Genomic DNA, 15,856 nt, shown 5'->3' on the forward strand with positions numbered 1-15,856 from the left:
GGTAGGAAAAACTTAACAGCAACCCTACGGGATTATATCAGAGCAATTTAAAGCAAAGTATTCAAAGTAGTCTATAGTCGCCTAAAACTGTATTAGGCCTCTAGAAGGACAAGCATCTAGCAGCTCATCAACCCTATAGATGATTTCTATTCTGATCACATACAAAAAGAAGACATCATCATTTTTATATTAGGAAACAAAAAGAAAATCTAATAGAGCAAACATACTCATAAACAAACACAATAAAGCACAGACTAGGTGGAACTGCATGGTTCTTTTCTGACACTGAAGTTCTGTTTCTAATGATATTTAATTTAGAACTAATTTCTCTACATGTTCTCCAAAAACAACCAAAAAAATAAAAATAAAAAAAGTTTCTCGTTTTCGCAGTCACGAAAAATAATTATTTGTTATATTAGTTTTCCTTTGACATTACAAGGCAGCCTTTATCCACATCTAAAATAAAGAGTGAATTGGTAAATCTATTTCCAGGTCACACTGCATTGCTTCAGCTGCTAAAATGTCTCTGAAAATGTAATTCCCATTTTCATGTTGTCTTTAATGTGTCAATATTCCTGCTTCATAATGATTTTTTTCGGCACTATACACATTGGGGTATTTGTGTATATATATGAAATTGTGTGTGATCTATGCATGGGTATCAATCTTACCATTTTGGATTATACAACAGAGTGCCCCTATAGAAAAACTTACGCAGACCCACGGGTGCTTCAAAGCCTGATCTGCTGTGATGCGTTTTGCAGGGTTTATTGTCAGCATCTGATTGATTAAATTCTTTGCTTCCGGAGTCACTGTGTCCCACTCAGGTGACGGGAACTGAAGAGGAGACATATATGTGACAAGGTCTTCAGATAACTTGATGGATTTAGGTTTCAATAAAGAAAAACCCCAATTTATACTGCTCTTAACAAAACTAAACAGTGCTTTTCCTCGGTAGTGTTGCACAAATACCAAATATTTCAAGTATATATATTTTTACATTTTTATATTTTGTGGTTTGTCATGAGCGTCACCCCCCACAAACATTTGAAAGGAGCGATGGCCTTGGATGGTCAGGAGCTGTGCTTTATAGCAATAGGCTGCATGGCCCCTGCACCGCATGGAGGATGAGGTGTAATGTGCGGTCTTTTAGTTAAAACACAGCAGTGCAGGGGCTGTGCAGTCTATTACTATGAAGCTACACAGCCCCTGATAGTCCGCGGAAGCCGCTCAGGCAAGAGAGAAGGAGGAGGGGAGGGAATAGAAGGGGAGGGGAGAATGCGGGCAGGCGCCGGAACAATTTTATATTGCCCCCCCAACATAAAATAATATTAACGCCCCTGTTTATTGTATACATTTTTATTTCTGATAATAGTTTTCTATTTCATTAAATGTATTATTTTTTATGGTTATATTGTTTAATACATCTATGTTAATTATTATAAAAAATATATATACACATTATATATATATATATATATATATATATATACACACATACATACATACACACACAGGTTGAGTCTCCCATATCCAATTATTTTCCGAAATGTGGAATATTCCGAAATACGATTTTTTTTTGCCATGACTCAGATAATGAAACCTTTGCTTGTTGATGGTTCAATGTACACAAACTTTGTCTAAGGCACAAATTATTAAAAATAATGTATAAAATGACCTACAGGCTGTGTATATAGGGCGTATATGAATCATAAATTAATTTCATTTCTGTACACAAACTTTGTTTGAGCCACAAAATTATTGAAAATATTGGATACAATTACCTGCAGGCTGTGTGTATAAGCTGTATATAACACAAATGCATTCTGTGTGTATATTTGGGTCCCATTCCCAAGCTATTTCATTATTAAATGCAAACATTCCAAAATTTGGAATATTCCATTATTCAAAATACCCCTGATCCCAAGCATTTGGAATATGGGAGACTCAGTGTCTCGTGTGAGAGTCTGTGTGAGAGTCTGTGTGAGAGTCTGTGTGAGAGTCTGTGTGAGAGTCTGTGTGAGAGTCTGTGTGAGAGTCTGTGTGAGAGTCTGTGTGAGAGTCTGTGTGAGAGTCTGTGTGAGAGTCTGTGTGAGAGTCTGTGTGAGAGTCTGTGTGAGAGTCTGTGTGAGAGTCTGTGTGAGAGTCTGTGTGAGAGTCTGTGTGAGAGTCTGTGTGAGAGTCTGTGTGAGAGTCTGTGTGTGTATTTTTTTTATATAATATTATTATTGCGCCCCTATCTTTCCCAATTATAATTTTTTTGTGCGTTAAATAGCCCCGACATCTAAGTGTTCCATTCCAGACTACATATAGTATTATAACATCTCAGAGGAGAGGAAAGGGCATGGGAGCAGTGAGGACCACTAATGACAATCTGATAGGGGCAAACACATGCACAGAAATGTCTTTATCCAAATACAGAGTTGACAGAAACCTTATTTTGAAAGCCAAAGCCTAAACATTGTTTAATGGAGCTAAATAGTGAATCTTGAATGTGCCAGTACAAGTTCTCTACTTACATCATACGCTCCAGCTTTGATCTGCTGATAGAGCTTATGTTGATCTTCATCCCAAAAAGGAGGGTAACCCACTAGTAATATGTACAGAATAACCCCTGAAATAAGAGAATTGTTACCAGTCACTTTGTTTCTACATAACCAACATCTCTATTCCTGCAAACATTTTACCAAGTCAGGTACATAAAAAAAAAAAAGAAAGCACATTCATTATTGTAGGCTCAGTTTTAAGGGGCAGGAAATGGGATGAAGCCCAGATTAAGGAATACAATATTTTGTATTCATTAGCACAGTTCCACCTATTTAGTTTTTATTTAATGAATAAGGATATATAATTTAAATTGATATGGTGTTATAGCCAGTACAGCAATTGTATCTTTATGTTACAGACATGTTTTAGACGAAAGTTATGGCTGGGTAATAGAAAATAAGATGTCTTCTATTTTCCATGATAATTCAGAGGGCACTGGATTTAAAAAAAGGCAAATATACACAATGAATTCAATTTCTCTGCTCAGGATAAATCCTGCTTATATTCTTGATTATCAAATTTATTTTTTTTTGTTTTCTTTTTCAAAATAAAAATTATAAATTGATAGATTTTAAAAAGGATAAAAAAATTAACAGCGCCCCAAAAATATTTTGCTAAAACCATATTTTGATACTGTTATGGAAGATATTACAGGGCAGGATTAAGTGCAACAACATTCAACAATTATGTTCAAAAAGTTTTGAGAATGACACAAGTATTGGTTTTCACAAAGTTTGCTGCTTCAGTGTTTTTAAACCTTTTTGTCAGATGTTACTATGGCATACTGAAGTAAAATAACAAGGATTTCATAAGTGTCAAAGGCTTTTATTAACAATTACATTAAGTTTATTCAAAGAGTCAATATTTGCAGTGTTGACCCTTCTTTTTCAAGACCTCTGCTATTCGCCCTGGCATGCTGTCAATCAACTTCTGGGCCACATACTGACTGATGGCCGCCCATGCTTGCCTAATCAATGCTTGGAGTTTGTCAGAATTTGTGGGTTTTTGTTTGTCACCCGCCTCTTGAGGACTGATCACAAGTTCTCAATGGGAGTAAGGTCTGGGGAGCTTCCTGGCCATGAACCCAAAATTTTGATGTTTTGTTCCCCGAGCCACTTAGTTATCACTTTTGCCTTATGACAAGGTGCTCCATCATGCTGGAATAGGCATTGTTCGTTAGCAACTGTTCTTGGATGGTTGGGAGAAGTTGCTCTTGAAGGATGTTTTGGTACCATTTTTTATTCATGGCTGTGTTCTTAGGCAAAACTGTGAGAGAGCCTACTGCCTTGGCTGAGATGCAACTCCACACATGAATGGTCTCAGGATGCTTTACTGTTGGCATGACAGGACTGATGGTAGCGCTTACCTTTCCTTCTCCGGACAAGCGTTTTTCCAGATGCCCAAACAATCTGAAAGGGGATTCATCACAGAAAAAAACTTTACCCCACTCCTCAGCAGTCCAATCCCTGTACCTTTTGCAGAATATCAGTCTGTCCCTGAAGTTTTTACTGGAGAGAAGTGGCTTCTTTGCTGCCCTTCTTGACACCAGGCCATCCTCCAAAAGTCTCACACTCACACCTGCCTGCTGCCATTCCTGAAAAAGCTCTGCACTGGTGGTGCCCCATTTCCGCAGCTGAATCAACTTTAGGAGCCGGTCCTGGCACTTGCTGTACGTTCTTGGGCACCCTGAAGCCTTCTTCACAACTACTGAACCTCTCACCTTGACGTTCTTGATGATCCGATAAATGGTTAATTTAGGTGCAATCTTACTAGCAGCAATATTCTTTTCTGTGAAGCCCTTTTTGCACAAAGCAATGATGACTGCACGTGTTTCCTTGCAGGTAACCATGGTTAACAGAGGAAGAACAATGATTTCAAGCTCCACCCTCCTATTAAAGCTTCCAGTCTGTTATTCTAACTCAATCAGCATGACAGAGTGATCTCCAGCCTTGTCCTCATCAACACTCTCACCTGGGTTAACGAGAGAATCACTGACATGATGTTGGTCCTATTGTGACAGGGCTGAAATGCAGTGAAATATTGTTTTTGGGATTAAGTTAATTGCCATGGCAAAGAGGGACTTTGCAATTAATTGCAATTCATCTGATCACTCTTCATGACATTCTGGAGTATATGCAATTTGCCATCAAAAAAACTTAAGCAGCAGACTTTGAGAAAACCAATACTTGAGTCATTCTCTCTCAACTTTTGGCCATGGCTGTACACTCCATCTCATTTCTGCACTGCACCAAGGGAACACAGAAATGTATATAGAGACCTGCATAGCTGCTTTAGTCCAGAATCTACCGATGCATTTATTTGGTCTATACATACACCTGTCCATGTATTTTTTTTTTTTTTTAACAGTTATCTATATAGTGTACACATATCATTCAGCGCTTTACAGAAAATATTAAAATTTTCATTCATATCAGTCCCTGCCCCATTGAAGTTTATAATCTATATTCCCTTGGACACACACACAGGGGTTATTTTTTTTTGTCAAAGCCAATTAACCTACTAGTATGTTTTTGCGAAAACATGAGAACATATGAACTCCACACAAATAGTGCCTGAGTCAGGAATTTAACACTTAACATATCATTCACATCATTTGGCTATATGTACAAACAGGTCATAGGGATGCACTGTGCACTTGGTGGTTAAGCATTAATATTTATTTTTTACTATACATGGCATAATGTTAAAGCCAAACATCACAGTAAAAGCATGGGTCTTACCACAGGCCCATATGTCAACTGGCTTTCCATAAGGATCTTTTCTTAACACCTCTGGGGAGAGGTAACCCGGTGTACCAGCAAACCCTGTAAGAGAGAACATGATATAATCATCTTCCCATATGATCATTATATTCCAGGGCTTGAAGAAGGAATCACTAACACAGGACAACGTGCTGCATTTTCCCTGCTGTTACTTTAGAGTCCATGCATTTCTTTATGTTATAAACAGCGGTATCAAAGGCAATATTGCTTATATTATATAAGTTCATAAACTTTTATTTCTTTAAGTGACATATTTATCAAACCTTCTAAAATGTGGACAGGTGGAGGTAATGCCCACAGCAACCAAACATTTATCTAGTCTAGTCTATAAAATAAGCAGATGTCTGAATGCTTGTTATGGGAAAGACACTTGTCTGTAGAAGGTTTGTTGAATTTCTCCAGGTCTTCACCCCACTTCTATGATGGAGAACAGTTATAACATGTTCCTCCTGCAATTCCTGTATCCTTGCCTTTTTTTTTGTTTTAATGTTTACCTATATGTTTTTGCTGCTAAATAATAACACTGATAAGAAATCGTAAATAAAATAATTACAGATATCATAATTACTGTATGTAAACTGTGGGCCGTCTAATAGTGTACCTGTTCTGGAATGGAAGTTAGTAGATGGAAATAATGAGATACATAAGCATGTGTAATATCAATTACTAAGGGGCCAGACAAGTATGCCAAGCCTCAAAGTGTATTTAAAAAACGAAAAAAAAAAAACTATTTGGGTAGGCAACATTAAGAGAACGTCTCAAATTATATAGGGAGATAAGTGCTGAAACGCAATGAGTTGTATGGAGTGTTTGAAAAAAGGTAAAGGAGAACAATTATGTAGATAATATGTAATCACATACTTACCAAACCATGCTTGCTGGTCTCCCTGGACCTCAATGGCAAGACCAAAATCTGCCAGTTTCACAGCAGCCCCCTTGCATTTACTGGCCAACAACAGGTTCTCAGGCTACAGAGGAAATACCAGGTCATTTGGAGTCAGAGCACCACAATATACAACAAACAGTTTTATAGTCAAAAAAACATAGAACTGATTTGTTTGATGAAGTATTTTTATCACTAAGAGGCACACGCTGGACTTCTATGGTATCATAATGAAAAAAAAAAAAAAAAAGACTTCAGACGACCAGGAAAAGCATAGAATTATCTGCAGCAAGATATAGTAACACCGGGGATCGCTAGGTGGCAGTCATAACGTTCTCATGTAGCAATGCAGATGTATTAATCGACCAATACCCAGGCTATTTGGTGTCTTGCCTGTCATATGATTAGCCCCAGAGGCTTATGTGCAAGTGCTTACAAGTAAGAAGATGGTAATGCTGCAGTGAGAGAAAAATATCTGCTACAGGATGAACGACAGAGAACTGAAGTGAAAGAGATCAAATAGTAGCACAGATGGTAAATCACCAATCTAGTTCATGATTAGGCAACCTGTGCTGGCAAGATATAGGAGGTGTAATTCGGTATGAATTGTAGGATGTACTCTGAACTATACAGAAAACCATCAATAATGACAATACACTTCCTTCAATTCACATCATAACACCAACTGTATACCCAACCACACTCCTCTCCTCCCCATGAGGTCTATTCTATAGGGTCCTTCTCATTCATTTCTCTTACACCTATCTACTGCCCTTCATTCATTACGCACCCCCTTAATTCATTACTCTCACATCCACTTGCCCCATTTATTCAAAACTCACACCCATTTGTCTGCTTCATTACTCTCACTCCAATCCACCACCCTTCATTCATTACTCACATCCATCCACCCCCTTCATTCATTACTTGCACATCCACTTGACCACTTTAGTCATTACTCTCACATCCACTTGATCCCTTTATCAATTACTCTCATACCCATTTGTCCCCTTCATTCATTACTCTCACTCCAATCTGCCGACGTTCATTCATTACTCACTCCAATTGACCAAACTTCATTCATTACTCACACCCCACTCACCGCCTTCATTCATTATTCTCATGCCAATCCACTACCCTTCATTCATTCCTCACATCCATTCTCCCCTTTATGCATTACTCTTGTACCCATTTGCCCCTTCATGCATTACGCTCATTCATTACTCACTTCCATTCACTATCCCCCTTCATTACTCACACCCATTTCCCCCTTCCTTCATTACTCCTAACCCATTCACCTCTTTCTTATTTACTCACACCCATTCACCACTTCCCTTCATTACTAACCTACATTCACCCCTTTCTTCATTAGTCTCACTTCCTTCATTATTCCCACACTATTCATTACTCTCACAACGTTCATTACACACACCCATTCTCCCCATTCTTCATTATTTTCACACCCCTTCACCTCTTCCTTCATTATTTTCACACCCATTCACCCCTTCCTTCATAATTTTCACACCAATTCTCCCCTTCCTTCATTATTTTCACTCCCATTCTCCCCTTCCTTAATTATTTTCACACCCATCCTCCCCTTCCTTAATTATTTTCACCCCCATCCGCCCCTTCCTTCATAAATTTTCACCCCCATCCTCCCCTTCCTTCATAATTTTCACCCCCATTCTCCCCTTCCTTCATAATTTTCACCCCCATTCTCCCCTTCCTTCATAATTTTCACCCCCATTCTCCCCTTCCTTCACTATTTTCAGACCCATTCTCCCCTTCCTTCATTATTTTCACCCCCATTCTCCCCTTCCTTCATTATTTTCACCCCCATTCTCCCCGTCCTTCACGATTTTCACACCCATTCTTCCCTTCCTTCATTATTTTCACCCCCATTCTTCCCTTCCTTCATAATTTTCACACCCATTCTCCCCTTCCTTCATTTTCACACCCATTCTCCCCTTTCTTCATGATTTTCACACCCATTTTCCCCTTTCTTCATGATTTTCACACCCATTCTCCCCTTCTTCCACTATTTTCACCCCCATTCTCCACTTCCTTCATTATTTTCTCACCCATTCTTCCCTTTCTTCATGATTTTCACCCCCATTCTCCCCTTTCATCATGATTTTCACCCCCATTCTCCCCTTTCGTCATGATTTTCACCCCCATTCTCCCCTTCCTTCATGATTTTCACACCCATTCTCCCCTTCCTTCATTCCTCACACCCATTCTCCCCTTCCTTCATTCCTCACACCCATTCTCCCCTTCTTTCATTATTTTCACCCCCACTCTCCACTTCCTTCATTATTTTCTCACCCATTCTTCCCTTTCTTCATGATTTTCACACCCATTTTCCCCTTTCTTCATGATTTTCACACCCATTCTCCCCTTCTTCCACTATTTTCACCCCCATTCTCCACTTCCTTCATTATTTTCTCACCCATTCTTCCCTTTCTTCAAGATTTTCACCCCCATTCTCCCCTTTCGTCATGATTTTCACCCCCATTCTCCCCTTTCGTCATGATTTTCACCCCCATTCTCCCCTTTCGTCATGATTTTCACCCCCATTCTCCCCTTCCTTCATGATTTTCACACCCATTCTCCCCTTCCTTCATTCCTCACACCCATTCTCCCCTTCCTTCATTCCTCACACCCATTCTCCCCTTCTTTCATTATTTTCACCCCCACTCTCCACTTCCTTCATTATTTTCTCACCCATTCTTCCCTTTCTTCATGATTTTCACACCCATTTTCCCCTTTCTTCATGATTTTCACACCCATTCTCCCCTTCTTCCACTATTTTCACCCCCATTCTCCACTTCCTTCATTATTTTCTCACCCATTCTTCCCTTTCTTCAAGATTTTCACCCCCATTCTCCCCTTTCGTCATGATTTTCACCCCCATTCTCCCCTTTCGTCATGATTTTCACCCCCATTCTCCCCTTCCTTCATGATTTTCACACCCATTCTCCCCTTCCTTCATTCCTCACACCCATTCTCCCCTTCTTTCATTATTTTCACCCCCATTCTCCACTTCCTTCATTATTTTCTCACCCATTCTCTCCTTCCATCATAATTTTCACACCCATTCACGATTTTCACACCCATTCTCCCCTTCCTCCACTATTTTCACACCCGTTCTCCCCTTCCTTCATAATTTTCACACCCATTCTCCCCTTCCTTCATTCCTCACACCCATTCTCCCCTTCTTTCATTATTTTCACCCCCATTCTCCACTTCCTTCATTATTTTCTCACCCATTCTTCCCTTTCTTCATGATTTTCACACCCATTTTCCCCTTTCTTCATGATTTTCACACCCATTCTCCCCTTCTTCCACTATTTTCACACCCATTCTCCCCATCCTTCATTCCTCACACCCATTCTCCCCTTCTTTCATTATTTTCACCCCCATTCTCCACTTCCTTCATTATTTTCACACCCATTCTTCCCTTCCTTCATTCCTCACACCCATTCTCCCCTTCTTTCATTATTTTCACCCCCATTCTCCACTTCCTTCATTATTTTCACACCCATTCTTCCCTTCCTTCATTCCTCACACCCATTCTCCCCTTCTTTCATTATTTTCACCCCCATTCTCCACTTCCTTCATTATTTTCACACCCATTCTTCCCTTTCTTCATTATTTTCACCCCCATTCTCCCCTTTCTTCATGATTTTCACACCCATTCTCCCCTTTCTTCATGATTTTCACAGCCATTCTCCCCTTCCTTCATTATTTTCACACCCATTCTCCCCTTCCTTCATTATTTTCACCCCCATTCACGATTTTCACACCCATTCTCCCCTTCCTTCATTACTCACACCCATTCACCCCTTCCTTCATTACTCTCAGACTTATTCATCACACCCTTCATTACTCTAACTCACAATGAATCCCTTTCTATGAATCAATGCTGCTTACTCAATACATTTTCTCTACACCATTATCCTGCTCCTCCCCATAAACCCCTATTAACATGTCACATTCATCCCTATCACCATTCTGTTCCCTTCATTACAATGTCACAACCAAATCAAAAATTTCCAGCTCGTCCATCTATTAAATCATTTAACGATTTGTTAAAAAGTAATGTCACTGCACAGCCAAACTGCAGAGTCTGAGTGTATGTGTGTGAGATCTGCTTACGTCACACCTTTCTGTGCTAAGTGAAGTGATTAAGATAAAAAATTGCTATGTAAACATGGGTCTATTCTGAAAGCTAATTTGAATACATTAACGCATGGTTAATAATAATTTTATTTATATAGCTCTCTTTCTCCATATAGGATTCAAGGCGTTTAAATAATAATATAATTTTCAGGGTATTACTTTTCATATCAACTCAAGCTGCTTTTAATGAAAGCATGTCTTTAAGATAAATCATTAATCCATTTGCTTAAACTGCCAGTTTATTGGCAGAGAGTGGTGTTTGCTGCTGGTCTCACAGCTAGTGACCACAACAACATTTAAACTGACTACAATAAAAGAGAAAATCTGCTACCACCATACAGACACAACTACACAGTTTTGTCAGTACATGCTTAATATGGATCAGAGTTTCCATGATGTGAAGTTATTTATTGGCACATAAATGTGGCCACTCATAGAATGAGCAGGTCGTTTGGTCTGATGGTTGAACAACTAGACATTCTAAGAAGTCCCACACACTGTAATCATCCAATCAGCAAGTGAACATGCCAAGATTTTAGGCTATCCACATTTACCACAAAGAGCCAAAATAACTGGTAATTTCTCGCCCACACACATCATTGTATGACCGTTTGATCTACATCTACTAAATATACATCAAACAGATCACTATAGGGGACCCCAGCTTTGATCTACTGAACTGCAGGATAACTTTCAATGTGACAGTGAACAGATTACCTTCAGGTCTCTGTGGACTATGTCATGTTGGTGGATGTGGTTGACACTCTCCAGGATCTGGTGAATACAGTGGCTGTGGAGGGGGTGGGGGAACACAAAGAACAAGTTGGTGTTGAGTTAACAAGGAATGATGCCAAGTCTATAAGTACAAACAAGCTATTTCTTATGTAAAACATCTCATATAAAGGCAACAAACATATGACTTAGGAATTAAAGTGCAATTAATACAGGTGGAAAAACACTTATTTTTCAACATTAGAGAACCAAAAGGACATTTAAGGACATAAATAATATGTATACTTTATTGTGAAAAAGGCTGTGTAAAATGTTGGACACCTGCGGCAAGTTCCCATAAATTAAGAAGATAATCTCAGAGTCGTAGTCTCCAATCAGCTATTTATTCCACGGCAAAGTGTAAGTAAGCATAACGAGGGCTAATACTCAGATCTACATCAGACGTAAAGCAAAATGGTTTTGTACCGAAATGTATGGCTACAGTAAATTTAGACATTTTTATCAATATGCATTCCCATATAAAGTACAATTAAACCATAAGATTATTTCTTGTGCTAAAAGGTCAAAAGTTCCCAGACTTAGCTTTTAAAAGCTTGTGCTTTCCTATCCCTAGAATGCCAATCGATTCCCACGTGGACAGTGACATTTCTGTGTTTGTCGATCTTTCTTAAATCTAGAATATATTATTTGTAGAGATGGCTTCATCATATATCCTATATCACGCTCACTTGTCCTATTACACTCCATCATGCAAAGTCCTAATCAGTAATATTCAATGCTTTGTTTTAAGGCTTGCAAATATTAGTGTTGAAAAACACTGCTAGTGAAACCCTTCGTTTTCTCACCCTTTTGCCGAGACCACTTTCTGACATTAGCGCTTTTTTCCAGAAGAATGTATTTTCTGAAAATACCATTTTTTACTCAAACACATTAAATTTTTTTAATCCAAATTACCAAAAAAACCTGTTTTTTTTATTGAAATTTCAAGAAAGGGAACCAAAAGCAAACATGATATTTTTCATCTTATTAGCACCACAAAGAAATACTTTGTGGTTCTTGTTTCAACAATAATCAACCTTTCCAAAATAGTAAAAAGCAGGATTCTAAGGGGTAAATTTACTAAGGTGAGTATTTTTAGAAGTGGAGATGTTGCCAAGAGTGACTGTTACCCTGAACCAAAAGGGCTACCACAGCATTTTACAGCATCATGTAAAACCCCCTGATTTACGTCAAGTTGTTCAAGGATTCATCCTACTGCAAGATAATGACCCAAAACATACTTCCAGGCTATAGTATGTCAGAACTACCTTTGAGGAAAAGAGCAAGGAATGGCCAGCGCAGTCTCTAGACTTAAACCCCATTTGAGTGGTTTCTGAGTAGTCATCATTTACCCCAGGGCTTGACAAATTTTTATAAAGTCTAGGAGCCAGGATGTAAGTGTAGGAGCCAGACCTGGCCCCTGGGATTTGTCGAGCCCTGATTTACCCCAAGAGTAGGCAAAGTATTTCTCTGAGTACCAGATGTTCAACTTTACAAGCATGGGAATATCTGTAATGGGGGCATGGTGCCCCAAACTACACACCTTATTGTGTATTCTTTCCTTCAACGTTTGCTAAAAGAGAGGTAAGTATTACTTACCTCTCTTTTAGCAAAAGTTGATGGAAAGAATGCACAATGTAATAAATTAAAAAGCATTGGATAGTGGCACATCTAGTTTAATACATTAAACCTCTCTGCTCCCAGCATAGATACATTTAGCAAGAGATATTGAAGTAGAAATGCCAAAATTAAAGTGTTATAATTTTGACCCCAAAAATAATGTGATATTTTATTTTCATCACAACTTGCTACAAAGTACTAATCTCTCTTTTAAACATGCACAGCTTGTAGACTCCAGTTACACAGGCAGTATCTGCACATCTGCAAACTTCAGCTCTGCTTCCTTCGGGGACATAAAGGGTTGGAGCGAACACACTCCGGCAGAGTTCTTGAAAATGTGTTGCTTGGTAACCAGAGAAACAGCCTTTCAGAAGAGGATCTGATACACTCTGCTCGTCTCATTTTCCTCTGCTGCATATTTTAAATATTCCTATAAATCTCTGCCGAGGTTAAAACAAAGAAATGCACGAGCATGTTGCTAACACTATGACGTTACTTGCTCTGGTTTAAAATAGGAATTAAACATGTACTTCTGAGTGAACGTGTGTTCTCAGGAATCCCAGGTCTTAAAATATATAGCCATGCTGTTAGTTTCCACTGTTACATCTTGACATTTGAAATTGCTCCAGAGAATTGTGAGTAGAAGCATGTGTATGTGAAGTATCTTAGAACCCTATATTGAGCTGAAATACGATTGATTCCCAATGTTTAAATGGTATTGATGTAAATAATCTGAGCTAGCACAATAGTTCCTAGCACTGCTTTAGGAATGATAACCTTGTGGCTTAGGACAAGCCCCAAGACCATAATGACTGCCTCCTAAAGTGACCACATGTTCTTGTGACTGCAGGACTTCCTGTCCTGTACCGCCTGCTCCCAGGGACAGCTGCCAGCATTGTACGCGAAGCAATCACAAGTTGGGTCTGAGGCGTCCTATCCTAGGTCCTATGGGAACCGGACAGAGATATTCAGCCAAATGGAAGAGGCACATTCCACTGGTGAAAATTAGATTCAGATGACATTTTAATGGCTTAGGGCAGATGTTTGTGACATGTTCATCCCTAGTAAAATATGTGGTACGGTACTCTAAATATGTACAATTAAAGAGAAATGAATCTCAAATATTTCCTTTACTGAACTGTGCTAAGCACATGGTGCATATACTGTGTATGCTAGATAGTTTTACGTCATTTGTACAAACTACAGGTACATGTCTGCTCGTGGACCAGGGCTGACCTCCATTGACATCATACAACACCAATTTATGTCAAACACATCCCTTAACATTAAGCCGCACCCTTAAACTAATGTACTACAAGAAAAATATCACACCACAAATACATTGACAGAATGGCCATGGGAGGAGTTGAAGGATTCTGGAGAGAAGTAAGCAAACAATGGAACTGTACTTCTTTATTTATGTACAGACGAGTTAATCTATTTTGCTGGGTCAGTAATTATCCCACCTGACAGAAATCTGCAAATCATGATCAGTTGGGAAAACTTGAGCGATAAGATTGGGAATCACTGCTGTAGAACACGACTTTTGGCATGACAGAGGTCTGTCAGTGCAGAGGGAAGATTGCTGCACATACAGTACATGACATGAAAACTCATATTCTGGCCACATTTACACACGTCTGATAATCATATATTATTGGGCATGGAGTCATTTTGGGAACTCCAGCTGCGATATGAGAACAGTTGTTTTAGATATCATGGCGTATGGGGCAGTACAACACTTGACACACTGGGTCTGATTCAGAACCGCTCGCTGCTAGCAAGCGCTCGCTCTGAATCAGGGAGTTTTTTTTTTTTTTCTTCCGGCCGCTCGCTAAGCTGTGAGTGACCACCCATAGCTTTTGCGAGCGGCTTGGAGCCCGTCCCGGTTATCGCGACCATCGGGCTTGCGAGGAGACCCTGTGGTAGGGTCTCAGCTCTCGCAAGCCCAAGTGGGCTCCCTGCTCTAATAGATGTCAGTAGGGCCGCCCACAAATGCCAGGCGATCCTATAGGAATGCTTGCGTTTGTGCAGCCACCCCCACTCCCCACCTACAAAACGGGGCGCGCTGTCAATCAACATCGACAGCCGCCCAGTCTTGTAGCGAGACCCATAGCAACGGAACAGCCGTCGCTGGATGGGTCTTGCGCATGCCGGAGGCAGTGCATGCGCAGTGGGGGACCATGGACCCACTTGCGAGCGGGTCTGAATCAGGCCCACTGTCCTGGCAACAGAGTGGATGTTTAACTGTATCCCTCCAAGTAGGAGAATGGGCGCTTATTATGGCTGGGACCCCTCTTCCTCCACATGTGTTGCAAGAAATGTTTTAAATGTAATTTTTATTATTGGCGGAGATGGTCTTGAGCAAAATATATGTAAATGTAAAGCAGTGGATTGGCGGCATTGGGAGTGCTAGAGTACGCCATTTCTTAATGCTGAGAAAAGACGCACAGCGTTTGGAACCCCTCAGTAGCTACGTTAATTTACATAATTCCAGCAGGAGCAAGTGGGGGGCGGAGGGGCTGCTGCAACCAGATTCCCTGTAAATGGGGTTTGGAGAATAGAAGCTTCAGACCCCTAAACCTGTAGCACTGAAAGGATTCAAATTAATACAGATGCACACCGCGCCCGAGGCTGCGGAGAGCAAGGCACTAGGCGAGCGCTGGCTGCCATAGATGCAGGATTGCTGCCAATCTGGACTTGGAGTTGGTACCAGACAGAAGCCAAGAAAGTCAGTTTAGCAGGAGATTTAAGGATTAAGGGGTCTATGTATCAATAATCGTGGTACTGCAGCGATTATTATCGGTCTAACTCGCAGGAAATATTTAAAATTTTAATGACAATATCCTCGCTATGTACAAAGGGGTACTTGCAAGGACAGCGGTTGTGGTAAACGCTGTCCCCGCAAGTTATATCCCTGGCAATAGAAATTAAAGACTTCCCCCGGGGTTGCTGACACTGCGCAGTCACACAGTGTCAGCTTCCGGAGCCGGCCAGGGGCTGCGAGAGAGGGATCGAAAGATCTCTCTCCTGCCCCTTTAACCCCAATAGACTTAAAGCAGTTTACACC

The 15,856-nt window shown here is 40.1% G+C and overlaps 1 protein-coding gene across 26 annotated transcripts in view; it reads right to left on the bottom strand.

Annotated features, from left to right (window-relative positions):
- The window catches only part of CAMK2G (calcium/calmodulin dependent protein kinase II gamma), a 291,189-nt gene that overhangs the window by 62,932 nt on the left and 212,401 nt on the right, over window positions 1-15,856 (bottom strand). For all 26 annotated transcript variants that reach the window (XM_088475593.1, XM_088475571.1, XM_088475592.1 and 23 more), the window contains exons 6-10: window positions 11,113-11,185; window positions 6,196-6,298; window positions 5,289-5,372; window positions 2,520-2,614; window positions 715-837 (exon numbers count right to left, since the gene is read on the bottom strand). In XM_088475593.1, coding sequence (XP_088331719.1) covers window positions 715-837; window positions 2,520-2,614; window positions 5,289-5,372; window positions 6,196-6,298; window positions 11,113-11,185 — 478 coding nt within the window. The remainder of the gene's footprint in view (window positions 1-714; window positions 838-2,519; window positions 2,615-5,288; window positions 5,373-6,195; window positions 6,299-11,112; window positions 11,186-15,856) is intronic.

Source organism: Taudactylus pleione, unplaced genomic scaffold, assembly GCF_031769625.1.
Source record: "Taudactylus pleione unplaced genomic scaffold, aTauple2 ptg000016l, whole genome shotgun sequence".
NCBI lineage: Eukaryota > Metazoa > Chordata > Amphibia > Anura > Myobatrachidae > Taudactylus > Taudactylus pleione.